Here is a 16,556-nt window from a genome sequence, read left to right as displayed (position 1 = left end):
GCATCCTGTATTTGTATCTGCGTTTGCTAAGAGTGGCCAAGTGGAGAGAATGAGGACATGATGGCCGTGCAGCATCTAAAGCCCACACAAGCTCAGAACCTCAGGGTCGCGTCCGTAAAGTCAATTACTTCACTGCTTATGGAAGGGTTAGAACTTCTGTCGCTGGCTCCCCAGTGTATCCTGTACCAGGAAGCAAGTCGGTGGTTCCGACCCAGGCAGGAAGGGTGCAGAGCCCAGGCTCTAACCACCATCTAAACTGTAAAGGAACAGAAACTGAATGCCATATTAAAAGCTACAAAGCCAGTGTTTAGGACATTGAACTTGTTTTCTTAGAGCTGTAAGAATGCAGCTTGACAGACTTTCTGGAATTCATCAGATTCTCCTCAGTCAATGTAAATTTTTTATTATACAGTCATGGAATGTGAATTTACTTACACTGTAAAACTCCTTCATGAATACTAACAAACCCTAAAATCACAGCAAAGATCGACTGATCATAGCCATCAAAAGCCCCCAAGACAAAAAAGCATCTAACAATTCTAAATTAAGTATCCAAGTTTTTAGACATTAATGATAAATTTCCATATAATTTTGTTTAGAAAAAAATCAGTGCCATAGAAAAATTTGATTTTAGATCAAAGCTGAAGCATTGTAAAAATAATCAAAATAGGAAGGGTATTATGGGAGTGAGCAGAATTGAATGAATGAATGAGTAACCAAAGGACTGAATTGCTATTTAAAAGTAAATATCCTGTATGTGTGTGCTGTGTGTGTGCATGTGCTTTGAGCATACCATTTACTCAACATCAAAAATCTCAAGGTAACGAACCTAAGGAGATTATATGTCATGCCAGGTGTATGATCAATGAGCAGAAACCAGATGTTGTTAGCCTTTACAGGTATGAAAACACCAGTCAGTTCCTATGTCCTCATTTGCATCTACCAGTTTTCAAGTCCCGCGCCAGTGCAGTCTTCCCCGTAACATGGAACATGTAACAATAACATCATCATTACACAAGCTGCCTTCAAGTCCACAAATGGCTATAATTCAGGGCATGTCAGTATAGAACAATTCTGAAGTTCATCAAAGTTCTAACAAAAATAACTTTGGGTTGGGGGGAAAGAAATATATATATATGGAGAGAGAGAGAGAGAGAGAGAGAGCACAGGTGGATTAAAATAAATTTGCTTTAAAATATCCCTGGATATGATGTTATGAAAATGTTAACTGTCTCTAAATTATATATATATATATATATATATATATATTATTTTAAATTTAACAAAACTCCAATCAAAAATGCCAAGTTTTGTTTGTTTGTTTTCTTTGTTTTGGTGAGGTCAGAGGAGGATGTGATAAAATGTTGTAAGTTTTACCTGGAAAAAGTAACAAATAAGAAATATGTGAATAGAAAGAGCCAAAGGAAGGAAATGAGTCCAAACAGATGTTAAAAATCTTATAAAGCAAAGCCAGTGAGAATGTGGTCCAACACACAATTACACAGGAAGCTCAATGGGACAGAACAGAAAGTGCAGACACAGATCCACATATACATAAGGATTTGTTCAATGACAGAAGTGGGCATCCAAAATTTATGAGGAAGAGAATGGAGTCATCAATAAACAGCATTGGCTATCATTTAGGAAAAAAGAAAATGGCTTGTGAGTTTTGCTGGTAAGATGGCTTTTAAAAGCCTTAAGTAGTAGAAGCTAAACAGCGAAACAGGATTCATCCATGGAACAGTAAGCCGAAGTGCTGGAGCCACGATCCCACAGCATAGGGGGTCCCAGCAGGACCTCTGATAAGAGAGGGAAGCAGTGAGCCGGGGTGCTTTTTCCACCCTGTGGGCCTCCCCTGGGTCTGCTTCACCCCACCCCTAACACCTCTCTGTAGTGAGTATTTCTCCACCACCCACTCATCTCAGCAACTCAAAAGGATTCCAGAGAATTAAAGTAAATTCTCTATGCATTCCAGGATCCCCTGAGCCCCCCAGTCATTGTAAGGCACCCATAGGAACAATCTGAGAGTGATCAAAGGTCACAAATAAGCCTTACCTGTTTCCTCTTCTCAGGGGGAAGTGACGGGTCTCCATCCTAAAAAGAAAGAAAGGTTACATTTTACTTAAAAAAAAAATAGGCTTGGATTCCAGGAATTGAACTCAACTATGAACTAAATTCAGACCCTCCCCACTCCTGCCCCTGCAACCAATGACGAGATGAACCAAACTGAAATATTCTCTTTAAAAAATTAACTATAAACTGAACCAGAGTTATTTTGGGAAAACCTTTAGGGAACAAGTTCCAAACTGGACAAAACCTACATATTTTTCTAAGACTACATGAACCAAATAAATAATTTTAATGGATTTATCAAAATTATTTTTGAGTATAACTGAAGCTGAAATAAAATATCCTTTGGTTGGAACTGAATTTCTCTTTTAAATAGTTAGACCCAAAGGCAAACACACACACACACACACACACTTGAGTTTTTTCTGTGGGAAGAACAATTTGGAGAGCTGGGATAGGATACACTAAAAATAAAAGAAAATTAAATGAGAAAGTCCAGCCCTATCAGAATTTTTGTCTTAAAAAGATTTAATTCCTCTCCCTTTTGTGCCATCTGGGAATACAAATATTTCAGGTGACTGAGAAGATGCTCAGTAACAGGTACTCATCTATCTGATGCTCTCCATGTATAAGTCAACACGATTTTAACCTGAGGAACCTTCAGTGATCCTAGCACAGATGGTTAAATGTTAGCAACAGTGTCAGCACTTAAAAAAGAGATTGCATCAGTGAGAACAAAAGAGGAAGGCAAAAATAGCACTACAGGGTTGGTATCCTCCATTTTGGTATAATTTGCATCCTTAAAAAATCATGTCATATGAAAACCTAGAGAAAATCTAAATGCCCAGGATAAGGGAAAGGTTAAAAGAAGTATGGAAATATTAGTAGGCAACTGTTTTTAAAAGGGAATTAAATTCATATATATGGCCTGGAGAGATGTCCAAAATAAAGTACTGAGTGAAAAGAGCAAGTTTTAGAACACTTATACAATGCTGTAGAACAGAACTCTCTGCAAGGACGGAAATGTCCTATATCTAACTGTCCAATGTAATAGCTACCATGCAAATATTCTCTATCAACACAATCCAAGGCAGTAACTGTCAGCCACTTATGGTGATTAAGTGCATGAAATATGGTAAGTGAGACCAGAAAACTGCATTTTCAATTCTACTTGCTTCTAATTAATTTAAAAGGAAATTCAAATAAGCACAAGCAGTTAGTGGCTTCTGTATTAGACAGTGCAGATTTTTAATATGAAACCTCTTTGCTAAAAACTCCATGTAAGTAAATTAGTAAGAAACAGGCACACAGAAACACGTGTGTATGTGCACATTTACGAGCTGCCAGAGCAAGCAGTCTGCAAGCACATACGGATCCACCAGCAGGATGGAGGAGGGACCACTTGCACTTCTTAATTTTTCCACTTTGCAACTGTTTACATTCAACCCTGTTTTGAAGAAACAGCATGTTAAAATCCCCTCTTTCTGTTTTAATGAGGAAATGAGAATGTCACAGTGATGCAAAACATACGATGAGCTCTCGGTATTTCTTCTTCAGGGACTGGTGGCGTTCTCGAAGCTGATTGGCCATGAGTTTGTACTGGTCCCTTTCCTGCTGGCATGTGTCCAGCTCCTTGGAAAGGATCAGTAGGGCTTCCTTTTTACTCTCCAGCTTCCTTTTACACACCAGGTACTGCAAAACAAACACATCCCACGGACTGGTCAGAAACGTCAACAGGCCTCCAATTAACACACACTGTGTTTAACACCCCCTGCAAGATTGACTTTGTTTTGTTATGTTGCCTTTTTCATAGTATCTGACCGCAGTCCCCTCATGACAGAACCCAAACCTTGGACATTCCTGAACTTTGGCAAACTAGGACAGATAAAATAGTTTAACTGACAAATAGTAAAACAGCAAAATACTTTTTAACAATTACATAGATAGATAGGTAGCTGGGTCCTAATTTTGTTGTAAAAGGATCTATATATCCAAATAAGATAATGTAAAATTTTATTAAAATTTTGTGGAATGATATACAAAGAAAAATATTCAATAAAATTTTTATAAAAATATTATTAACTTTTGACAGTGGAATTACCTGCATGTATTTTTAAAATTTTTATCTTGACTCTTTTCTGTACTCTCTAAAATAAACCCATATGGCTTCTGTGATGAACAAAATACAAGAAGTGTTATTAAAATAATTTAATTGAACTATAAATCATTCCAATAGATTACACTTTCCTGCACAACCCAGCAGACACATTCTTCCTTGAGAATTTTGGTTCACTAACTCGGCCAAAATACGCACAGCTTCTGTGATTCCAGCGTGGACACCCACTAACAAGAGACCAATTTTGTGAGCCAAGTATTTTAGCCACACTTTGAACTACCCCATTAACAGGTGGGTGTACCTAGCTGGAACACTTCCTCAGAGTTATGGGGTGTTTTTGTCCCTCCTTCTCCCTATTCCCCCACCAGGAACCACCCTCATCTGACCATTACCCACCACATGGGCCAGGGTGAGTCCGACTGGAACTCTTTCGCTTTTATTGGATATATTGCATCATCTGGTGTTATTCACATATGTGAAATGTGGCACTAAATACCTTTTGAATTTGCCCCGTAAAAGACCAAATTCAGAGCATTCATGAAAACAATTTATAGTTTCATTATACACTCTGACATGAGCACTTTGTCATCGTGGATGCTCACACAAAGCAGGGAGAATCGGACCCCCTGCGCCATTGAGTCAATGCCCTTTTATGGACAAAAAGCATTACTCATATATAGTGCTTGCTTGGAACTGACTTTGTTAAGTTCAATTTCAAATAAATGAAAGGGGAAAAAGAGTTTTGTGCATTAGCACAATTTTTTTTTTCCTTAAAAAAAAAAGTAATTGCTTGGCTTCAAAAACAAAGGGGGAAGAAAAGCCATTCTGAGACGGATTTGAGTTCTAAGAAGGGACACTTCCCCCTTGGATGAATCTTATTCCAGGCAGTAATGAGGTTGGAATCCTGCCTTAAAACATCCTGGATTTTAAGACTTTGACATCGTCTTCGTGGAGGCGAAACCATTCTGTCGCCACCATGATTTCTCAGGAGTAAAATCCCCAAGCAAATATCAGAGGATAGTGGCTCAGAAACATAAACTGCAATGTCCTAAGGGAGATATTGAGATTTCACAGGGAAAAAGTACCATTTACACACAATTGAACAGATTTACCCTTGTGCCTTCAGTTCTTTGCCTGTTACCGGCAGCCTTGGTTGTCAGGAGTCTCAGTATCGGGGACACAGAGGCATCCACCTTTGTTCCTTCCATTTATCAGATCCAAATCTGAGGCCCTAGAGATACTGAGTGTCTTCCAACTTTGGGGAAGAAAAATCCCAGACATGAGGACAGCGTTAAGGTGCAGTAGGCAGCATCAGCTGTCACATCCAGTCGACTGAAAGGGAACAGGTAAGGGCCACCAGCTCTTGGCAAAGTGGAAATTCAAGTTCCCTGACCTTGAACTGCAATCTGTTAGGATCCAGGAGAAAAGCAGTTTCCCTCCCATGGCATGGTCCAAAAGGGACCTTTGGAAGCTGCGAAGGGCAGTAATAGGACTCCCTTCTCTTGGGTCTACGATACTTGGCAGAAAACAGGCCAAGTGGCCTCTGCTAAGACCCAGTGATCAGGGATTCGAGGAGCAGGATGACTGCAGTTCGGCTCCTCTCTGGGCGTGGAAAACAGGATGATCATAACTCCAGCTAAGGGCAAGTTAGCAAATGCAAAATAGACAATGAAGCACACCAACCAAAGCTGCTCTTTCTTCTGCTTAGTATGATCTAGAACAGTGAATTTCACGAATTTTATTGCACGTCATTTTTTTTTAATCAGAAAAACAAACCTTAGGCTTGAGCTTAATTTCTAAAACTACTCAAAGCGGCACTGCCCTGGCCAAGGGTGGGATGCCTGCCCTGCAGTCCCCCAGCTTGGCTTGGCGCCATCCACAAGGGACCCTGGAAAGCACTGCCCTACATCACCCTGGGAGGCGGGTGAAAGTGCAGGTTCCTGGGCCCAGCTCAGCCTCAACCAGCAGACATTTCTGCCTTCAGGATTCTGGTCTAGTGAATCGGAGTCACTGGCGGCTGGCTCAGGAATCTGCTTGGGTGATTCTTCTTCCACCTACACTTTGAAAATACAGGTTCTGGAGGCCTCCAGTTTCATGGTGTCTCAAAAGTTAAAACTGTCAGGAATGTTAGGTAGAAAGAAAGACAGAAGCAGCTGGGGAAGGGGAAGATAAAGTTCAAAGAAAAAACTGCCCAAACTCTGCCCAGGTAGGGGTCCCATGTGGAGACAACAAAGGCTTTGCAGAGAGACAACTTCCTTGCCTGCGGGAACCAGGCCAAACCAGTCCCAGCCAGATCCCAATGTGGGCACAAGCAGACAGAATTAAGAACTGCCCAAACCATACATCATCATGGGAAAGGACATGTGCACTGAGAGTGATGTCTACATAGATGCTCTGTCAATCAAATAACCCCACCTTGTCAGTCAAAGAGGCGCCTTCTAACCAGAATGCAATATAAAGGTCTCCCGCCTAATGCATCAGCACCTTTGTCTACATTGACTCTGGTAGTCAAAATAAAATAAAACTTTTCTTATTTAAAAAAAATAAAATAAAACTTCTGCTCTGCTTCACTACTGTCTCTCTGCCTTTCAATTCTTTGTTATGGCAGGGACAAGAACCGAAGAGAACAAACACAAGCCAGTAACAGAACCAATTATGATAGTCTGCAGGGACAGAGAGGCCAGTGGCAGCCCACAAGTTCAGGGGCAAGTCTCAGAACGATTCCGGGGGTGTCTGTGCCACTTCTGTAGCACAGAGGGGTCCTAAACAAGTATAAGCATGGACAATATTTTACTCCATCTGGCCAAAAATCCCATATATGCAGCCTTATTAAAATAACAGTAGGAAACTCAAAGAGGTATGTGGGGGGAGGCAGTTGAGGAATTGGATGGAATTTCTCATTCATTCTACAATGGTGAGAGTTCAGTCTCTGTAATGGCAGCTGTTTGAATGTCCCATTTCTTATCCCCTGGAAGCAAACAAAAAAAAAACTGGAAGGAAAGAAAAAGGTCCCACAGATCCTCCTTGTTGGCAGCTTGGAACAACCTAGAAAAGACCAAAATAGAAGAGAAAGCTAGATGAGCCAAGTTTCTGTGCTTGGGATGTTTTGGCTTCTACAGGGGGATGAATGAGCATAGATGATGGAGCAGGCGGGCAGCAGAAATCACCAGGCAGAGCCAGGGTGCCTCCATCCAGATACAGAACTAGTGATGGGCTCATGAACTGCTGGGACCCTGGGAAAGCCACGGGACACAAGGAACAAAGCAAACACACACTGCCTGGGTTCTCTGGGTGCCCTGCAACATGAATTCATGATTTTACCACCACCAGCCAATAGCCTTGGAAGTGAAGGGTGCCAGGAAACACAATGGGGGTGAGCTGCTCCAGTCCAGCAGCTATGACTCCCTTAAGCACCCAGAAATCGCTTCCTCTGCCTTGTCTAGGACAGAACCAGCTCAATGATTTCCAAAGATCATCTACAACAGTGGCAATTCCAGAGTCTCTGCAGAGCCAGAGCTTCAGGACAGCCACCTAGTTGGAAAGGGTGCTGAGGCTGAAGCTCTGTTTGCAATAGCAATTTACCATAGAGTGAGACAAGGCTAATTGTCTACATAATTGTTGTAAGTGCCCCTCTCCAGTATTTCCCATTCTCTTCTCCTTCCAGGCACATGGTGAGACTATCCTTCCTCATTGCTTTAGAGTAAGGCAGAGCCTTGTAACTTGCTTTACCCAATAAAATGGGACTAGAAGGGACATGAGTCACCACCAGGGTAGAAGCACTTAAGGGTCAATATAAGAATCACCAAGCTCTCTCCTTCCCTACTCAACAACTGTGGAAGCATTTGATGCTATGGAGTGCAGAGTCAACCTAGCAGACAACTGCCCTAGAGTGTAATTTGGGTCTACAGAGAAATTTACATGATTTATTTACAGAAATAAACTTTTGTGGTGTTGAGGCTCAGAGATTTGGGAGAGGTGTTTGTTACTAAGCATAACTTAGCCCATACTGACTGATACAGTCCACATCAGAGATTTGAGGATAGGGAGACTGGTAGAAATTATATTTTCCCTGCTCTGTGTTTCTGCTGAGGCACCACAATGATAAAGAGGATTAACATAGTCACCATTATTATCACTATTAACAAAAATAAAAAATAGTTTTCTGACAATTGCTTTCCATGTAAGACTGCCTTCATGCCTCACAAGGGCACAATGAGGTTACTATATTATTATCATGTACATTTTCTAAATGAGAAAGTGAAGCTTAAATAAAAGAGTTTATGTAATGTGCCAAGTGATCAGCAGAGCCAGAATTTGAACCCAGATCTTTGTAGGGTCAAGCCTGAGAAACCCCAATTCCTGATAAAGTAAGCATTCTGTGCAAAAATAATCAGAATATTCATGAAGTTGGTTACTATGTGGAGTTGATATGCCCAGCAGAAGCAAGCTAAGAAAGGGCAGTTTTGAAGTTGACCACTTTTTAGACCTGGGTAAAAACTTTATCACTTCATCTAACCCCTTCTAAGACTAGTGAGCCTGCTTCTTCTTTCCTCAGATGCAAAGTCTGAAGGAAAAAGGAAAAAAAAAAAGAATCCACAAGTATCTTTCATTTTTGCCTTGTGTGAGGGAGCCAGGTGGAAGCAATAAGGTTTCCATCCTGATAAGAAATGGGATAAAACTAGAGAGAGGACCTCAGAAAAGAACAAGAAGGCCATTTTCTCAAAAGTGGCTTTGAGTTTTCTATAAGCTATAGTTGATCTCCATCATTCATTCAACAAATATTTCCTGGGTACCTTCTACTTGTTACACATTGAACCAAACATTGGTCTCCTAAAGGGATAAACGGTCCTGTTGATTTAAAAAATGAAAAACGTGATACCTGGAAAACAAATCTTATTTCCACGATCCCCTATGGGTTTTTCTGAAACCCCAGAAGTCTGAAAACTGAAAATATGTTCATATGCTATTAGTGACCTCAGCTGATGTGAGGGTATTTATGGCCTTTATGCCACTGAGTGTGAATATTCATACATTTGCTGAAGATAAATCAATGTGTTTGATTACTGCCTGCCACTCTGCTGGGGCTGATACATAATATACAGTATGCTTCCTGCATTTCCTTTCAGATTCCAAAAACTCTTGCATCTGAAACACAACTGGGGCCCAAGGATTTGGGACAGAGAACCTGACTTTTATTTGACAGTCACCCTTGCAAATCTCCACATAATCTCAATGACATAGCGAATCTTTCTCAAGCAGTAATTGTCCAAAACCTAAGCACTTACTAAATTCTTCACGTAGGCCAGGAAAAACTAAAAGTGTGTTACATGCAGTAAATCTGCAACCTGCCATAATTTTATGTGCCTATTCCCACAGCCTCCTAGTTTCTTTATTCCTTAGAATTAGCATTGAATGCTGAAACTGGAATAAACCTCATCGATAACGCAAGTGACTTGCACAGTTGTAGAGAAAAAGGTTCCTGGCTGCCAGCATATTTCTTAACAGTGTTTTCCAAATTGTGGGTCACAATACATTAGGCTGGGTAGTGAAATCAATTCAGTTGCAACTCTCATTTTCTTAAAAAAAAGAAAGAAAGAGATACAAAGCAGAGCAGAAACCGTCAGCAGGCATCCCATGCAGTAGGTAATGTTTCATGAGACTTTTCATTGTAAATACGTGTGTAAGAATAAACACACATATGTGCATATTTTCACAATTTATTGTGGACAGCCATTTTAAAAGTTTGAAAATGAGTATTCTATAATAAGCCACTCTGTGCATTTATTCATTTAACGAATATTTAGTGAAAGGCACCAAGAGAGGCCAAGGTAGAAGGGGGAGGGGAGTGGGTTTTGGGCACAGGAAAGAAAAGCCACACTTAAGAGATGATGACACTTGAAATGACTTTGGTTTCAGAGATGAGTAGGTATAAAAGGCACCTGAATCAAGGCCATTATGTAATGGAAATAATTAGCCAGTTCTTTGGGATTGAGACACAATTCTGATGAATTAATACCTGCCTCTGCCCACGTCCCTGAGGTCATTGTCAGCTTGACATGAAAGGTGCTATGCTACAATTTGGCTTTGTAAACTTTTCCAAAATCGAAGATATTCTTTTTATAGCATTTAAAGCTAACTATGTACTTTCATAGACACTTTCTCATTTGATAGTCAATACTACATGACGAGTGAGAACAAAAACTGTTTTTCCCATTTTACAGACAAAATAGCTGAGACTATCTTTCCCAGAGTCACATAACTGACAGATGTCAGCTCAAACTAGGGCTCGGCTACAAATTTCAGACTCTTTTTTGGTCTTCTATAATGGCACAAAATAAGTTCTTAGAAGTTGCACATTTGACCTCTCGTGGGTCAAACCATATTTTGAACAAGACACTCTTAGGGATAAGTGTGTGACTGAAAGCAATGGTTTTTAATCCACAGTATTTTGAAGCAGCCCTCGTGGGCCTTTTCTACCATATTCCATGCAGGATGGCTGAGGGGCAGAAGCCACCTACAGGTCTTCTCCGTAATCAGCCAACTCCAGTTCGCAGGAGCTCTGGCTAGCGGAGTGATGGATGACCAGCAGTCTACCACACTGGGGTCCTGGCCAGCTGGACTGCAAGCACAGAATACTTGTTTCTCAGAGAGCACTTGCACACAGAGTTGTGCAAGTCGTGACTTACACAAAAAAGTCCTCGTCTTTTTACTGACTCTCTTTCCCCTACCCCCACCCCATCAAGGGGATCTTACTCAGTGCAGTGGCACTCACTGTCATCTCGGGGCTGACTTCCCCCAAAATGCTATCACCAGCTCAGACCACTCATCTGCACTTCTACCTGATAACCATCTGAACATCCGAGAGGCATCTTAAACTGAATCGCTGATATCCCCTCGGACCTCCTCCTCCCTCCCAAATCTTTCCTCTTGGTAAACAGCACAAACCATGTTCGGTTTTCCGTGAAAGCCTCAGAGTCATCCTTGCCTCTGCCTCTCTCTTTCCCTGCCCTCCTCTAACTCATGAGCAAATCCTGTGAGTGCTACCTTCACAAGATACACTGAATTTGAATACTTCTCACCCATTTCCACCACTATCACCCTCATTCAAACTACCATTATCTCTTGATTGGACTGTGGCCCTGGCCTCCTGCTTCTAATTCTTGCTTCTATCCACAAACAGTCTATTTTCCATGTAGTAATGAAAAAGATGCTTTTTAAATGAAAACAGATGGCAACGTATAATAGCTCAAAATCCCCCATCACCTCCCACCACATTTAAAACAAAATCCAAAGTCCTTCTACTCACTCTTGCTCAATGCTCTCAGTCCTCACTGTTCTTCTTGCTGGTCTTTGACCACATCAAGCTCACTCCAACCACAGGGCCTTTGCACTGCCATTCCCTCTGCTTGGATTGTGTGGCTTATTCCCTGGCTTCACTCCAATCTCTGTGGTAATATCTCCTTCTCAAGAAGTCATCCCTGTATGCCACCACCCAGACCCTTAATCCCCTTACACTCTGTTACTTTCCTTCATCACACTCATTACTTGACCTTGAGCTATAGAGTTGACTTTTGAATAACACAGTGATTAGGGGCACCAATCCTCCACACAGTCAAAATTTCTCATGTAAGTTGTAAATCCCCCAGAATTTAACTACTTATAACATACTGTTGACTAGAAGCCTTACTGATAACATAAACAGTTAATACATATTTTGTATGTCACGTATTATATACTGTATTCATACAATAAAGTAAGCTAGAGAAATGTTTTTTCAAATTATCACAAATCTCGAAGAAATTTTCCAATATATTTATTGAAAAAATTGACATGTAAGTGGACCTGTGCAGTTCAAAGCTCTATTGTTCAGGGCTCAAATGAATATATAACTTGATAGTGGTTTATTTTGAACATCTCCCTCTCCATGGAAAAAAGGACTTTGCTTTTTCATTCCAGATCCATAGGGCTGAGAACAATGCATGGTACATAGCAGATGCTCTCTCTATATATACAAAATGAATAAGAAAACTTCAGGCATTTTTATACTACTGCTTCAACATACCCATGACATGTGTGATATTGACCCCATTATACAAATTCTCGAACTCACAGCCAACTCAGGCATCATGTAAGCCAGGCTCCTCATTCTACAAATGAGAAAACTAGGACTCATATGGTGACTGGCCTAAGGCTGGCTAGTAGGACCCACAGATAAAAATCTAAGTTGAAGATTCTTCTCTTTCCAAGTTCAGCACTGTCTCCATCCAAGCCAAGGTCCACATTCATGGCTAGACAGACATAAATCCTATACACTTATGCTGCTTGGTGCTTTTTTCAGTAATAACTCTTATAATAAAATAGATGATAATAAGTAGCCTGATCATCATTCACTACTATTTACTAACTATAGTATGCTAAATGTCAGAAAGAGATACAAAGCTCCCAGAACACAGGCACAAGGAGCTGGCATGCCTGGGTTCAAATCTTGGCTTTGCCACTATCTATGTTATCAATCTCTTAGCTTCTCTGTGCCTCTGTTTCCCCATCTGCCAAATGGATATAATTTTAGTACCTTCTTAGGGTTGATGTGAGAATTAGAATAAGTGTATGTAAAACATTTAAATAGTAAGTGCTACATGCATGTTAATTGTTATTATTTTTTTTATCATGAGGAGAGTGATCACAGCTTGGCACAGAAGGTACTGTACGAGTTAGAGGAAGATGTGAACATCGGAAATGGAGCCCGAAGAACATGCAGAGGGATTCGTTCTGTTTGGGGACAGGTGAAGTCATGACATGTAGTAGAGATGGGAAAACAATACTCCTGGCAGGGAAATAGCCACAGCAAAGCACAAAGGTGAGATGCCAGAAGACTATTGTGGGAACAGTGAGTGACGTGCTGGGCTGGCTTCAATGGAAGGGGAATAAAAGCTGTGTAAGATAAAGCTAGAAAGAGAGATAGATGTTGGCCAGGTCAGAAAAGGCCTGGATGTGGTGCTGAGGAGTTCAGATTTTATTCTTCCATCAAGCAAGAGCCCCGAGGGCCTCTGAATAGGGGAGTGACCTTAGCATCCTTTAGGAAGACAGTTTCCCCCTGACATCATGCAGTGTAAATTATGTTAGACTGTGCAGCTTGGGTGACTCGGCTGCCAGGCTCACAGGGGGAGGGGAAGGCAGTTGGGGTTCAGGGGCTGTTGTGCAGGTGCTCCTCTGGACCCTGAAGTTTGATCTGATCTGTCAGGCCTACAAAGAACACTTAATGTGGCTTCTTTATCACCTTGTCAAACACAATACTGTTAGGAAGGGTGCTCCCCAGGCCACCAGACAAGCGCATGGGCTTAGCCTCTGCTGAGGCAGCTGGTATCTGAATCACCTCAGTGGGGGAGTGGGTCAGGTGACTGCCACTTTGAAAGGCTGAGCTGGGCAGGGCAACCACAGGAAAATGCCCCACTGCAGGCCATCCTGGGCACTCGGGTGGGGCCAAGGGATCACACTCCATTCTCCTTATACTTCCATTTTCACTCCAAATGGTGTACTTCTGTGAAAGTGTAATTCTGCTTGTCAAGTTCATGTGCAGTGTAGGGATTGGGGATATCTGCACTCCCCCTTACCACAGAAATGGAGAGCTTCAGTTTGTTTTCAGGAGAAGGGAAGGAGAAAACAAATCAGTATTTTCTGAATATCTACTATGTGCTAGGCACTTTTGGGAATAATAATAATGAGAAGACCTTTATTTGATTTTATATGTATATATAGATAGACATAGACATATATAACAGTATGTGTAGCAGCCACTATTTAGGGTACATTATTTTCCAAATTGTGCTAAATGCTCTACTTGAAACATCATATTTAATCCATGATGGCTGCCCTATGAAATAGGTGATATGATAAGCCCCATTTTAGAGATGAGAACACTGCAGCTCAAAGAGGTCAATTTATCCTTCATCACGAAGGTAATAAGTAGCAGAACCAGACTCTTCTCTGGCATATACTAATTAGGATCCTTTGATTGTAAGCAATAGTAACTGACAAACTAGCATAGAAATGTATTGGAAGGATTTTGTCATTCACAAAACTGGCAGGAGGACAAAGAAGTAGACCTAGAAACAGATAGACTCTGGAGGCAGAACCAGGAACCACCAGGTCTCAGTGTAAACAAGACCTGGTCAGATGCTACCAATCAGGGTAGAACTGAACTCCATTGCCTCTTAAGTCTCTCTGCTCAAGGGTATCTCCAAGGGTAGGCTAAAGGGTATGCCTAAAGCAAATGTGTGCCATACTTTCACTTGGGGATGACAAGACATTCAGGTTGTTTTCCTGCAATCTATCCCCCCAGATTATATCCAGGGGAAATACCCTTCAAATTGGGGTGCACTGAGAAACAGGAATGAATGCTGGGAAGTTTGAAAACAACAGATGCTCACATTAACCTGGGTGGGTCCAGTCTATTGAGCTTATTCCTCAACCTTGCTAAGGTTTCCTTACAGTGGTTCATGAATAAAGGTTGTAAAAGAAACAGCAGGCATTTAATAACAATCCCTTTTATTTTAATTAACCTCTAACCCTCTATTAGCCATACACAGAAACATATAGAGTGGTGAAGTTTACACAGCTGCAAGGTGGTTCACAACTACCAACTGGATAGTGGAAAAAATCACACACCAACTATACTGGGTAATCAACGAAACATGAATGGAATTAACTTGGTAAAAATATGCCCAGCTTTTGGCATGCATACTAGATATCACAAGATATTTTTATTATCCTCTCAAAAATAGATTCCTTTTGAATTACATTTCAATTATATTTTTAAAGCATAACTCATTTGTTGATGTTAATTCATGCTCACGTGCCAACACCATGAAGGCAGACTGGCGCTTCTCATCTTAAGATTCCAAACCTACAGTTTTCACTACTGAGTGGCTTTTATCTACCCACTTACTGTTATCTGCAATAAAGTAAATCATAATTGCTACAAGGGAGATCATAATAATTAAATGACTGTCAGCCATCCTACATTACTATGTGGATGGCTTTACAACCAGATAACTGCTCAGTGAGATGAAGGTAGCTGGGGTGAGGGAGGGATCTCTCTGCCAAGGGACCCTCTTGGTCATTCAAACAATGGCTCATGGTCCTTGGTGATTTTTACTGAAGGGATCAGGCGAGCTCCCATTAGCCACTGAGAGAACATGGCTTGCTAATCGCAAGAGGCTTCTCAGCGTGATGATAAATACCTGTGGCTGAAAGGTTTACATTCAGGAATAACTTAGAAAGTTCTCAGCTGCAGACTCACTCTTTCCTTAGAGGTATTGCCTCCTCTGGTCCTCCTCTACTTTCTAATCTGTCACCGCCTTCTTCCTGCCCTACCCTCCATCCCCCATCCCTTCCCCATTCAATGAGCAGCTCTGGATAATCAGTGTTCAACAACCAACAAAACATCTCCAATTTCAAGTAAGCCACTCCCTCCATCCCTGGAACCCCTACTTTGCCTGGCCCAGTGGCCTCTGGCCAGGACCAAACATGACAGCCTCCTCTTGTCTCTCCACCTGCCTAGTCCAGGTACCAGTCCCTTTGAAAGACATAGATCAGCTCCTATCATTCGTTTCTAAAATAACTCCATTAAGGAAACTGGCAAACAAGAGCCCTGCGGGATTGGCTGTGATCCACCCCTGGCTTTTCCTGCCCTCCGCCCTGCTATGAAGCCCACCTACTGCTGCTTCAGGATGGCTCTCCCTCTCCTCTTTTTCTTATCCTGCCTTGGACCCATCTTATAAGTCCCTGTCTCAGGGGGAGCTGGCTCCTGGTGGCTGTGTGTCACTCTGGGCACACCTTGATTAGAGCACCACAGTCACCTGCCCCCCTGTCTACCTCCCCAAGGACTGAGGCCCCGTTGCAGCCAGGATCCAGCTCATTCACTTTTGTATCTCCAAAGCCAAGCACAGCTCCTGACCAAGAGTAAGTGTTCAGTAAACATTTGAGAAATAAATGAATTTCAATTCCCATTCGGCAGAAAAAACATATATATATAATAAATGTATATATTATATTTGTAATGTATATTGTTCGTAAAATAGTCATCAATTTACTATTATTAAGCCTAACTCTCAAAATCCCATTTTGGCATCACATTTAGAAAGTAAAGTCCAGTTGCACAAACTTCATGTGTACAGGGAGGTCACAGGCTAGCACCCACAAACTTGTCCAAATGGCATTTGTATGCAACCTTATCCTTATCACTTAAAATGAGCACTTTCCTACATTATATGGACATACAGTCCCTTCACCACTTTCATTCTTTGAAGTCTTGCAGACCACTCTAGTCAGACAGACAGGACTGTCACTTGGACATAAACGTACACTTAAC

General features: G+C 41.4%; 1 protein-coding gene across 5 annotated transcripts in view; it reads right to left on the bottom strand.

Annotated features, from left to right (window-relative positions):
* CCDC149 (coiled-coil domain containing 149) overlaps positions 1-16,556 on the bottom strand; it is a 92,114-nt gene that overhangs the window by 57,904 nt on the left and 17,654 nt on the right. For 4 of the 5 annotated variants that reach the window (XM_036994692.2, XM_036994690.2, XM_036994693.2 and 1 more), the window contains 2 exons: positions 3,601-3,762; positions 2,056-2,094 (listed from right to left, as the gene is read on the bottom strand). In XM_036994692.2, the coding sequence (XP_036850587.2) occupies positions 2,056-2,094; positions 3,601-3,762 (201 nt within the window). Of the gene's footprint in view, positions 1-2,055; positions 2,095-3,600; positions 3,763-4,171; positions 4,240-16,556 lie in introns of all 5 variants that reach the window. The other variant, XM_036994694.2, reaches the window with a different exon arrangement.

This window comes from Manis javanica, chromosome 5 (assembly GCF_040802235.1).
Source record: "Manis javanica isolate MJ-LG chromosome 5, MJ_LKY, whole genome shotgun sequence".
NCBI lineage: Eukaryota > Metazoa > Chordata > Mammalia > Pholidota > Manidae > Manis > Manis javanica.
Note: the sequence above shows the minus strand (reverse complement) of the source record. Positions and strands in the feature narration are given on the sequence as shown.